Raw genomic sequence first — 12,932 nt, 5'->3', positions numbered from 1 at the left:
TTTTTGGCCATTAAGTTTGAAAAGCGTGGAGCCCAGGACTGCCTTCCTGCCCCAGCTTAGCTTCCTTCGGGTCACCTCCGAAAATGGGCTTTGCTTCCAACAGTCCTCAGAGATCCAGACACCACAACAGGAGCGGGAGGGTTTGGAAACCTAGCAAGACGGCCACGGAGCGTGGACACTCCACAGCCCACCCCTGGTGCTCACCACCTCCCTCCCTCCCTCCCTCCCTCCCTCCCTCCCTCCCTCCCTCCCTCCCTCCCTTCCTCCCTCCCTCCCTTCCTCCCTCCCTCCCTCCTGGTGACCCAAGCTGTGTTTTTCTCTGCACTTGTGCCTGAGCCCAGCCAGGACCACAAAGGCCACCCCAGGCATCACACGCCACTAGTCTCAACGCTCAGGGACCAGATTCCCTGGAAGCCTCCTGTGGGTCCCGGGCACTGCCTCCGCAGCCGGGAGGAACCAGTGGGGAGAGAGCCGTCCGGGGAAGCATCACTGGCTGGTCACATGGTCCACACGCGTCTTCAGTCCTTTTTAGCAGCTGACTTTGCGGCCCGCTCCTTCCCTGAGCACCTCCCACATCAGCCCCGTGGACTTCAGAATAAAACGGAAAAAGAGGCTCTGCAGCCAGCGAGCCCAGGGTTCAAGTGCAGACTGTCACGCACGAATTTTGTACACATGGCGGGTGCCCGTTCTCCCCCCGAATCCCAGCCTCATTGTAGACGTGCAGAGAATGACACTCTTCTCAGAGTCCTGGGGCGGGTGAGCTGCGGGGTGGGGGTGGGGGTGGGGGTGGGGGGACAAGCTGCTGAATGCACTGCAGGCACCACACCACGGGGCTTACACTCAGGGTGGGACCGGGGCTGGAATTAGCAAAGCTCAAAGCCGAGCAGCGAAGATTGACCAAGTTCTGACGACATGCTGAGCGATGCCCAGTGCTCTCCACGGAATTCTTAGAACCACCCGCACGCGGAACGTTATCCTCCTTCACCCAGAAGGAAACAGACGCAGAGCTGGTGCGCATCTGGAAGGTTCTAGATACCCCAGGATCCAGGCAGCACGGGGAGATGAGAACCTCTCACTGAGCGATCGCAGTGTGTTCTGCAGAAGAGGCAGCCTCAGAGCTGGTGCGGAGAGCAGCTCCCCCTAAACTCAGGGTGGGACTCCAGACCCTGTAGGGCGTGGAGCTCCTCGCTCAGGAAGGGAGGGGAATCGGGTTTGTGTTAGAGTGAGAAGCAGGAGAAGGCGAGAAAGGAACCGTGATTGGAGCTGACGGGGACCCGGCAGCGGGCGGGGTGGCAGGAGGGCGCGGCCAGGCCGAGGCGAGGCCCTGTCCGAGCTGGACGCTGCCCCTGCACGTGGCCGCTGGGACCCTGCACCTCCAGGGACACCGTGTCACCTCCAGGAGGGCCTCCGGGGGTGTGTGGGGAGGGCTCCTCTGGGAGGGGATGCTGGCAAGGTGTCTGTGACAGAGGGGAGGAGAGGAAGGAAGGGAGCCCCTCTCTAGTCTGAGTGTGGACACCTGGGGCGCCCCTCCCCAAGGTGACTGGCAGGAGAGGGCAGGGGCGGGTCCTGGGCCTCCCTCCAGGTTGCCTCCAGGGGCAGAGACAGTGCTCCACGCCTCACGGTCAGCCCGGGTCAGTCGGGGCTCTGGGAGGCCCGGTCAGCCCGGGTCGGTCGGGGCTCTGGGAGGCCCGGGGTGTGGTGGGCGAGGCGGCGAGGCTCCTTGGGAATTCGGGCAGGAGGGGGCTCTGTCACTTGCCCGGGAACATGCAGACACAAATAGGAACATGCAGAGATGTGCCTGAGAAGGAAACGTGGGATTCGAGGGTCTGGGTGTGTTTTGGGGGGGGGGGGGTATCGAATTCTATTTTTAAAAAGAGTTGGCTTTCAAATTGGGGCTCGGGCTGCAGAGAGACTAAACATGAAGCACTCATTTCCCCACTTGGAGCGCCACCTTGAAAGGCGCCCTTAGGCAGCGATTTCCCGGCTCCTCTTAGTGAGGGTGTGGGGGGCCCTGGGGAGGGTGCCTGGGTTTTTCTACCGACTTTCTCTCCTCCCCTTCCCTGTCCCTGGGAGGTGCCAGCCGTCCCCGCAGCAGGCCCCTATGCCCACTTTCCCCAGGCTCCCAGCAGTGGTCCCCTTCGCACACGCCTGGGATTTCCCTGCCGCAAGCGCAGCTGTGCCCAGGGCTCTGGCTCAGAGCCTCCTCCTCCCCTGCGGCCTCGGATCCCCTTGGGCACCTGGCCGGGCCCTGAGCCCGGAGCACCTGCCCTTCCCGCCTTCCCGCCGACTTCTCAGCACTTCCGGCTCCTGCCCCCTCCCTGCCTCCTGCCCCCTCCGTGCCTCCTGCCCCCTCAGGGCCTCCTGCCCCGCCATTGCTCTTGCCCACCCAGAGTTGCCTTACACCTTTCCTTCCGCATCCAGCGCCTGCCTCTCAAGTTTATGATCAGTTCCTCTCTGTCCTCTAAGGTCGAGTGTAAATGCACCCACTCAGGAGCCTTTCCCCGTCCCTCAGAGGACATACTGTCCCCACCGCTGCCCACCTGCAGCATTTCTTCCTGTCACCCCGATCGCCCCGTCGCGTGGTGGTCATTCACCAGGAAAGGGTGCATTGTTCCCTACCCCACAAGCCGACTTCAGCTCCTGTAACCTGTGTCTGATCATTACCCTTCCTGTTAATAGGAACTGCCATTCATTGAGAGAAGTAATTGATTTTTAAATACTTGGGGGATTCGATAGTAATATTTTTATTATTGAGTTCTAGTTTAATTCTACTGCGGCCAGAGACATACTCTCTATGATTTCAAGCCTTTGGAATTGATTGAGAATTTGCTTTATGGCTGAGGAAAGTCAGTTTCAGTGCATTTGGCATGTGTCCTGAAAACATGTTCTGTCTTTATTAGGTACATTGTTGCACGGATGTAGGTTGTGGTTTTACAGACTCTTCTATATCGTCACCGACTTTTGATCTTTTCTGACTTGTATGGACTTTACTGGCTTTTCAGAACTGTCGTCTCTGAGCTGCTATTAGTCGATTAGTTGTGCATTCATTATTGAGAGAAGTGCGGTCATCAAACCTGTGAAGCAGGAGGTTGTGGTTCGATTCCGGTCAGGGCACATGCCCGGGTTGTGGGCTCAATCCCCGCTGGGGGTGTGCAGGAGACAGTCAATCAATGATTCTCATCATCGATGTCTCTCTCTCTCTCCCTCTCCCTTCCTCTCTAAAATCAGTAAAAAATATTAAAATAATAGAGTCACCAGTTAAGTGTGCATTTGTCGACTTCTCCATATGGTTCTGCTTAGTTTAGCTTTACGAATTTTCAAGCTAAGTTATTAGATGCAGGAAGTTACACCTGACATCTCTTCCTGGGACAGCTACCCTTTCTCACTGAACTTTTCCTCATCATCTCAAGTGATGGTCTTGCCTTACGGTCTCCTTTGGTGACATTAGAGGGCCGTATGGAATCTCTTCGGCCAGGCTCCCCCTTGTGTGTCCTTTCCCACGTTCCTACATTTAAGGTTTAGTTTTGTGAGCAGCATGGAGCTGGATTTTGCTTTTCACCCAGTCTAGCGAACCATGCATTTGAATCAGTAGGTTGTGGTTTTGTAGAGCTCTTATATATCGGGAAAGGCTCCTGCCCGCTCAGGGCCTCCTGCCTTAGTATTTCTGTTTGTTTCTGTTCACCCTACTTATTTGTGTCCCTCTCCCTCCACTTTGTTGCTTTCTGTTGTGTCATGTCATTTCCTTTTCTTTAATTACCCATCCTTCCCCTCGTCTGGTGTGATGGCGTAGAGGCTATAGAGCAGGGGTGGGCAAACTTTTTGACTCAGGGCCACAATGGGTTCTTAAACTGGACCGGAGGGCAGGAACAAAAGCATGGATGGAGTGTTTGTGTGAACTAATATAAATTCAAAGTAAACATCATTACATAAAAGGGTATGGTCTTTTTTTTTTTTTTTAGTTTTATTCATTTCAAACGGGCCGGATCCGGCCCTCGGGCCGTAGTTTGCCCACGGCTGCTATAGAGCCATCTGCTGGCCTGGAGTGCCTGACACGTAGTTAGTTTTACGAACTAACCCCTGTCACCCCACGGGCAGTTGTAATTATTCCCAGGCTGCAGAGTGAATACCTCGTTTGTAAAGATCCCCCCTCTGGCTCACCTGATCTCCTTGCCTCTGACCAAGAGCTACCAGGCACCGTGTGCACATGTGCACTGCACGACTCCGGGCCTGTTCACGGCACACAGGTGACCGGGCCCGATGCAGTCCCTCGCTCCGCCCCATTCCACGGGCCAGGGCATTCGCCCCAGTTAAAGCTCCCAGGTGTAATTACAGGCGTCATTAATGTTTAAATTCTTCCGGCAAATAGTTCCTAAGGAGACATAACCCACCCCTTGTTTACTTCCACATGTAGCACGCTGCTCACAGGTGGGAGCCGTGTGCCAGAATCCGATGCCGGGAAGCAGGAGTTTCTGGGCCCAGAGCCACAGCTGCTCGTGCAGGCGCCCAGGGAGCCCCCTCCCAGAAATCCAGCCTGAACCCCATGGATCCGAGAGGAACTGCTTCTTCCCTGGTCTGTAGAAGGGACCGTGGCTCAGCATACATTGCCTGCTCCCCAGAAAGTCACCACAGCCCTTCGCGGCTGGTCCCCTGGCCCTTTCCAGCTGCTCCCACATGCTGCTGGGTCACCTCCGGCACGGGGAGCTCTTCCCCCAGAGGGAGACGAGGAGGCCCGATGGCTGCTTTGGCCCACCGTCCACTGCTGCCCTGCAGGCCCGAGTACATGGGAACCCGAGGGGCCGTGCCTGGAGGCCTGGCCTTCCTGAGCTCCCAGGAACCTAGGTCACCTGCTCAGGGATCCCACGGGACTGAGTCCGGGGGAATCACCAGGACCCTTCCGGAACCGCACTGGCCCCCCATAGTTTCTTGGATTTTCTGGATGGCGTAGGGCAGCCGTGGGCAAACTACGGCCCGCGGGCCGGATCCGGCCCGTTTGAAATGAATAAAACTAAAAAAAAAAAAGACCGTACCCTTTTATGTAATGATGTTTACTTTGAATTTATATTAGTTCACACAAACACTCCATCCATGCTTTTGTTCCGGCCCTCCGGTCCAGTTTAAGAACCCATTGTGGCCCTCGAGTCAAAAAGTTTGCCCACCCCTGGAGTAGGGTCATCAACTCAGCTGTGCCTTCAGCCCTTCACTGCCCTCCTGAGGTGGTCCCAGGCTGACAGCTGGAGGGAGCCAGGCCAGGTGCTAGTGAGAAGGTGGGGGCCATGCTGGCGGAGCACTCGCCAGCCAGGAATGCCTGCTCCCGGCTCCCCGGCTCCCCGGCTCCCCGCCAGTCCACCCACTGCAATCCCCGATGGAGGAGATTGTCAGCGGAGAGTGCGGGGACCTGAATTCATTCTGGAAATCTACGTTTTGGCAAGTCATGGGTGACTTTCTACTTTCTGGGTTGAAATGGGGCCGTTGTCCAACGACAGCAGCTTTGAATGCAGGACTAAGATGTTCTCTGCTCAGACGCCCTCAAATGACTTGGACCCGAAGCAGCCAGGCCCGAGCCATCTGCCCCCTGCAGACGTCCCAGGGGGCTCCGCCCTGCCTCTTGGCACTGCTGCCCAGACCTCACACCAGCAGGACTGCCCAGGACCATGACTGAGAGCCGACACAGGGCCCCTGTCCTGAAACTGTCCCCTGCTGCCCCTGGTACCTGCCCCTTCTGCGTTCTCACTGTTTCTGACTGTCCCCTGTCACATCGCAAATGCCCCATGAGGCAGGCGTTTCGTAACATCATCAACCACTAACATCGCAGCGCAGGTCATGTTGGAGCAGCCATTGAGGGTCTGGAACACAGGCCATGGTTACAGGGTCCTCAGAACGTGGCCGAGGCGCACCTGTGCCCCCAGCTCTCTGGTCAGACTCTCTGGACTTGGGATTCCTGGCTCGTTAGAGCTTGAGAACCGCTGGTTAAGCAGGCCAGGCCTGGGAGGAAAGTCGGGGGCCTGTAGGCGGGGGTTGGAGGCGTCATTCTGGTCAAGTAGAGGCAGGAAAACAGGAGTTCCCCCGGGAGGGCAGACTTAGAGGCTGCCTGCTTCGCGATCACACCCCTTAACTGTGTGACCAGGGCCTCATCTCTACGGACACCCCCCTCGGCACCGCCCCACCGAGGAACAGCTGGGACCCTGTCTGCTAACCACGAGCTCCCCCTCACTTCCTCCAAGGGCATCTTCTCTCTGTTTTGGTCCTTGGGCTGCCAGCCGGAAGGGGCCTTAGCGAGTGTCTCACCCGGCACCCCTACCCCAAGCAAGAGGGACTTGGAGACTCAGAGGGGCCTCGCCCCGAGCCACCCGGGCAGCGCGGGCACCAGGACCGTGCTCTGGCTCTGTTTTCTCTCACTGTGTCCCTAGACTGTCTCATTAAAGACAGGAACTACGCCTTCGTCCTCTGTGATAAAGGACCCCAACAGCTTGGCCACATAGTGAACATACATCCAGAGCGTGAGCTGAGTGGACTGTGGGCTGCCCCATGGCAGTGGGGGAGTGTTGAACTTGGATGTGGGGAGAGCTCCATGCTGTGAGGAGCTGGATTCATTAAAAAAAATATTTTATTGATTTTTTACAGAGAGGAAGGGAGAGGGATAGAGAGTTAGAAACATCGATGAGAGAGAAACATCGATCAACTGCCTCCTGCACACCCCCTACTGGGGATGTGCCCGCAACCAAGGTACATGCCCTTGACCAAAATCGAACCCTGGACCCTTCAGTCCGCAGGCCGACACTCTATCCACTGAGCCAAACTGGTCAGGGCGAGGAGCTGGGTTCTTAAGCAGCCTGTATTCAAAGGTGGCCTGACCAGTGTGGTAGCCACTAGCCATTCCCGTGGCCGTTTAGATATATTGAAATGAAGTAAAATGGGGAATTCAGTTCCTCAGTTGCACTGGCCATATTTCAAGAGTGCAGTGGTCCCACATGGCCCGTGGACTGGACAGCTCGGATCTAGATGGTCTCCACTGGGCAGCGCTGGACCGGACCTTGGGGTGGCAGGGCGGGGGGATGCGGAGGCCGGGTCCTTCTGCCCAGGAGCGTAGCGTCACGTGCGCTTCTGAGAGCATCCCCAGGGGCTCCGACCCGTCTCTCGAGGGAGCGCTGTCCCTCAGAGCTCAGTGGCCCTCCCGCCTTCCAGTAGCAGCAGCGACTGGAAAATCAGAGTCCGGCAGGAGCTGTCCTCTTTGCTGGCCTCAGTGGGTCTGTTCTACCTGCGAGAGCGCCCGGCAGCCGGCACACGACCGCGCACCTCCACTGCCGGGTGTGCGGGCTCCGAAGTGAGTCCTGAACTCCGAGAAATGATGGTTGTCAGTGCATCTGGCGACTAACTCATCGGAGGGTTTCTTTAGGTAAGACCTTTGGTAATAGCATCAAAGTTTCGATATTCCTACTCAGTGAGTTATCCTGAAGTCTGAAGAGTGGAGCACCCTCTACAGCCGCTCTGGAGGGCGAGTTTAGCCGACAGGTGAGCTGGGAAAGACTCACTGTTGCCCTGCCTGGCGCCTTTTGCTTTAGGGCCTCTCCATTCTTCCCTGGACCCCGACTTCCTTCAAGGTTCCAGGGTAAGCTCAGCTAATTGGATTTCCCAGGAATTCCCTCCTCCCTCTCAGAGAGCTGATAAAGGTTTAGGGGCACTTGTATCATTTGGGCCAGAAGTTCATGTAGTTTTGTAGGGTCCTCTTCTAGGTCAGGGCACTTTGGGGACTCAGAAGGGTGAATCTGAAATGGCTAATTTCAGCCCCGTGGGAGCAGGGGAGGGGGAGATCCTGGGGCAGAGGTATTGCTCGGTTCTCTCCACATCCCCAGCTCACACCAGATGGATGGTTCTTTCTCCCCGGCCGTGTCTGCCCACAGTGGGGCTGCCCTCCTTGCCCTCGTCCATAGAAAGCCACCTGCGTGTCCACACCTGTTTCTGGAGGTGGGGCTTGTCTTTAGGTGAAGATTCAGTTCCAGACTCAGCAACAGCCACCTGGCTCTGCTGGCCACGCCCCAGTCCCATGGCCCAGGCTGAGGCCAAGCCTTGATCTGGGCTTAGGTTTTGTTCTCAGGGTCTGAACTCCTGTGTCCATAACTTGCCCAATAGCCCAGCTCAGTCCTAGGTAGGTTGGGCTGAAAGATGAGGGAGGAAGCACCGGGGAGCCCAGGGGCCATGGCAGGAGGGTGGGGACAGTGGATAGAAATCTACCAGATGAGACTTGGGAATCTGCCTGTGACATTGACATCTCCCTGCTGGGATGGTGGCACGCGTGGCCCATTCTCCCAATTCAGGCCGTCCCCGTCTGCCTTACGAGGGGAGCACCTTGAAGACAAAGGCGCTGTCTTATCAAAGTCTGTCCCCAGCCTTGCCCTCTCCCTCTCTCCCTGTCCAGGTGCTCACGTGCCCCCTCCTTGCCTATCAAACTTCCCCTTCTATACATCGTACTATGGACTTTCTACTGCCTGTGAGTGACTGAGGGCACTTAGATCCCGAAACAGCGGGTCACTGAGCCTAAATAGTTCCCCGTGGAATACAGTGTCCCTGTATTACTTTGCCCTACTGGTCCTTTATCATTTCCACACACACTGTTTCATGGTGTCACGACACCTCTGTATTTTTGGTAACATTATTGTCCCCACTTTATGGATCAGGAAACTGAGGCTCAGAGAAATTGAGTTTCCCAAGGGCAGCTAATGGGCAAGTAGAACTCAGCTCTTTGAATTCCTTATTGGCTCTCCAGTCAACTCAAGGATGGCCCTGCAGAGCAGTAAGAATGCTTCCAATCAGCTTCACCCTGATGGCCCTCCCATCCTGACCGGCTCTTTTTCTATTTCATCATTATTATTTTAAAATATTTTTTAAAATATTTTTTAATTGATTTCAGAGAGAGGGAGTGAGAGAGATAGAGACATCGATGAGAGAGAAATATCCATCAGCTGCCTCCTGCATGCCCCCTACTGGGGATCCATCCCGCAACCCGGGCATGTGCCCTGACCGGGAATCGAACCTGTGATCTCCTGGTGCATGGGACGACACTCAACCACTGAGCCACACCGGCCAGGCCTGGACATCTTATGACTTCCCTTTTCTGGAACCCATGGGTCCGACGCCAGCACATCCTCCCCCACACCCAGCACGTCCTCACCTGGGTGGTTCAGATGGGTCACGATTAAGTAGATGGTGAAGTCCAGGAAGGAGCAGTTGCACTTCCAGGGGTTCCCGCTCAGGTACAGGGTCTGCAGGGTGAGGAGGTTTTGGAAGGCGCTGTGGTCCAAGGTCTGCAAGCCGGTGTTCCTGAGGTCCAGGTGTCTCAGAGAGCTGGTGTTGGCAAAGGTGTACTTATTCAGGGCGAGCAGGTGAGGGTTGTTGGAGATGTTCAGCTGCACCAGGTTGCTGAGCATGGAGAAGCTGTACGGGGAGACCCAGCTCAGGTTGTTGGAGCTGAGGTCCAGGTAGAGGAGCCTGAAGACCCCGATGAAGGTGTAATCCATCACCTCGCTGATCAGGTTGTCCCGACAGTCCAAGTAGACGAGGTCGCTGAGGAGGCCTAGATTCATGGCTGGCAAATAGGTGATGCTGTTGTTGTTCAGAAAGAGCCGCCGGGTGTTCAGGGGGATGTCAGGGGGGTACTCCGTTAACTGGGTCCCCGTGCAGATCACCTCCTCGGCTTGACACTGACAACTAGGTGGACACTTGGACCCCGACACCAGTCCCATTCCAAAGGAAAAGAGTAACCACCTGGGCCCAGGGCCTGAAGCAGGGGACATAGTAGGCAGCCACGCGTGACTGCTCTCTCCTTCCACCTTCTGGGACAGGCCGGCTGTCCCTCCGAAGGCTGCGGAGGGGCGGGCGGGGGAGGGGCGCCGGAAAGAACTAGCAGTCTAGTTTTGTGCGAAGCGATTTTCCATTACAGGAGAAGCGAACAGAAGCTGAAACGCGAGGCCAGCCCTGCACTTCCCCGCCCGCCCAGCCAGGTGGCTGGCTCCCAGGCTGCTCCTGGAAGCCTGCCCGCAGGGCTCTGAGAGCTCTCACCCTGGCCCTGTGTCTGCCAGTGAAGGGGAGCCAGGGGGCAGCCACGTGACAATGGGGTGGCCAGTTGACCCCTTTGTGATGTCAGCAGGCTCAGGGGACTGCCTGGCTGAGGAGCAGGCCCTGCCTCTCTGGGGGGTTTGTGTGTAAGGGGCTGTCCCTGGGGTTGTGGGGCTGCAGTGTGTGTGTGGTCAGGTTACACTGGGCCCCTAACCCACGGGCTGGGGAGGGAACAGGGAGGTCTCCCGTCCAACTCCCTTCCTTCCTGAGGCGCCTGAAGTGACGGGTTCCTCCTCAGAGGGGCTTTCCCTTGGATCTTGAGAGAGAGGGTGCCGTGTTTTGGGTGTTGTCAGTGAAGACGGGGCGGGGGAGCCTCCTCTGAAACGAGCCAGGGCGCCGTCTGACTGCTCTCCTGTTTGCACAGCGCCGCCTGCATTTGCAACACATGGGTGCGCTGGTGTTTTTAAAACCATTTGAACAAGTATGAGCTACTCCCCTTAACACAAAACCCAAATGTATTTTAAAAATCTGAGTGCGTTGATATGAACCATCTCTTAGCGTTTGTATTCTCCTAAGACTTTTAAAATCATGAGTGCGTCTGGCGTGAGCTTATACTCACTACCTACCTCTGGGTCTTTGGGCCGGATGGAGGGGAGAGCCCCTTAAGGTTAGAATGTGTCATCCACTTAAGAAAATAGGATTTCATTATTTAAAACATTCGAATCGAACTTAGCTGTGATTATTAATAAAGTAATGAAGGCTATATTTAGCCCAGCACGGTGCCTGGCCCCTGGTGGGTAATAAATATTTATTGAGCGGCGGATGCGTGAACGTCTCCGGTGGTTGGTTCTGTCTCCTGCTTCGGTGCCAGGAGAGCCATGAATAAGCCCCGGTGGACAGCGGCCGTGGCCGACGCCTGATTGTTTACTTACTCAGCATTCCTCGGTGGCGGCCGCGAATTAAGATGATGACTTGGGAGTGTTTACCAAATTGAAAGTGACCTTATTTAAGTAGAAAATGCAAACACTTAAAATAATGACCCAGATGATCATTGTACTAATTGAAGCAGGGTTGGATTGATTGGGGCTCACCTGCTCCCAATAATTAAAAACAAGCTCCTTGCTGGATCTCACATGATTGCCCAGGAGAGAACCTGGCGCAGGACGGCCATGGCGCAGAGTTAATGCCCAGGCCCTGGTTTCCCGTGGGCCCGGGGCTGGGGCTGTGGTTAGGCGGCGGGCTGTAGGGATGCTTTCCTCAGCATAGGCTGTCTCCTTTTTTTAAAAAGTTGAATTTGTTGGGGTGACATTGGTTAATGAAATTATATGGGTTTCAGGGGTACAATTCTATAAACATCATCTGTATATTGCGTTGTGTTCACCACCCCACGTCCAGTCTCCTCCCACACCGCTGGCTGGCTAGGAGGGTTCACTTGCTGTTTTGCTGACTCCCTTGGTTGTGTCTCCTTCTCATAAGAGCTGAGCGCGGCCGGACCTGCCGAGGCGCTGAGATCTCACTGACTCCCACCTCTTCTTTCACGCCTTCTTCCTCTTTCCGCCTCTTCCTTTCTTCGGGGGGCCTGTGTCTCCAGGTGACCCCATTTAATTCCCAGCCCTGGGCTCAGGCTTACCTGTCTGGCCCTATGATTACAAGAGCTTCCGCTTAGCAAGGCCTCGGGTGAGGAAAGCACACCTGGGTTACTGAGCACACCAGCGGCTGCGGGCCGTGCCGAGGACCGTCTGAACCAGTGGCTGCCCTCAGCTGTCCTGTCGCTGGAGCGGCTGTGCGTTTGGTCCTGAAGTCTGAACACCTGGGGTAGTCTCAGCTTTGCCCTTTAGACCAGATCTCGCCAATGTTTCTCATTTTGAAATCTACCTTTCTTTCTTTTTTAAAATCCTCACCGAGGATATTTTTCCATTGATTTTAGAGAGAGTGGAAGAGAGAGGTAAAGATAGAGAAACATTGATGTGAGAGAAACACATCGATTGGTTGCCTCCTGCATGCAGCCGACCAGGGTCTGGGCTGGGGAAAAGCCTGCAACCAAGGCATGTGCCCTTGACCAGAATTGAACCCGGGACTCTTCAGTCTGCAGGCCTAGGCTCTATCCACTGAGCAGCACTGGCTAGGGCTCATTTTGATTTTGAGTAAATATTTGTTACCTGGAGGATGGGTGGGCCAGTCAGGGGAGAGTAGAGAACGTGCAGAATCTCAGACTCCCTAAGATCTTTCTTCAAGGAACATCTTAGAAGACATATTTCAGGGATCCTGCTTTGGGAGTTTCAGACTGGGCTCCTTGCTCTTGTTCAGTTGCTGAGCAGCTCTGGCCTTTATTTTTCTCATCTCTTATTGAGGGAGGCAGACTGGATAACCCCCGACTTTCCTAGGACTTCCACATTCCTGCTTGTTGCGAAGGTTTCCGGCCCCCCCAGTGGGGGGGGGGTGTTTCAGGGCCCACCCATCCCGCTACGCACAGCATCATGGCCCACCTGTCAGGTGGCTGCAGACGGAACGTGTCCCCCCCAGCCAGCGGCTCCTGCAGCATCAGCCACAGCTGGGCTGCCCTTGGTGCAGGCGGCTGTTTAGCTGCCCGCCTCAGCCCTAGGCAGTCATGTGACCGTCCTGCCGCCAGCACGGTGGGTGTCGCATGAGCGTGTGGAAGCCCCTGGGTCAGGGCAGTCTCTACCTGAGTCCGTCTTGGGCAGGCGCCTACTTTTAGTCACATCTGATGGGGACACTGTCTTCCCAGCTCAGGGATCCTCTCAGATGCCAGCTCTCTCCAGGCCCAGAGACAGGTGGGCACAGCCCAGTGCTGTAAGGGGAAAGGGCAGGTGACGCAGAGCAAAGGGACCCCCTGTGGAGCAGTGGGTGACTGTGCAGTGGGA

At 56.0% G+C, this 12,932-nt stretch overlaps 1 protein-coding gene across 1 annotated transcript in view; it reads right to left on the bottom strand.

Moving 5' to 3' along the window:
* Positions 1-9,788, bottom strand: part of LRRC52 (leucine rich repeat containing 52) — a 10,476-nt gene extending 688 nt beyond the window's left edge. The window contains 1 exon segment of the mRNA XM_006104690.3: positions 9,167-9,788. Coding sequence (XP_006104752.1) covers positions 9,167-9,788 — 622 coding nt within the window.
* Positions 9,789-12,932: the final 3,144 nt, after the last annotated feature.

This window comes from Myotis lucifugus, unplaced genomic scaffold (assembly GCF_000147115.1).
Source record: "Myotis lucifugus unplaced genomic scaffold, Myoluc2.0 scaffold_590, whole genome shotgun sequence".
NCBI classification, from domain to species: domain Eukaryota; kingdom Metazoa; phylum Chordata; class Mammalia; order Chiroptera; family Vespertilionidae; genus Myotis; species Myotis lucifugus.
Note: the sequence above shows the minus strand (reverse complement) of the source record. Positions and strands in the feature narration are given on the sequence as shown.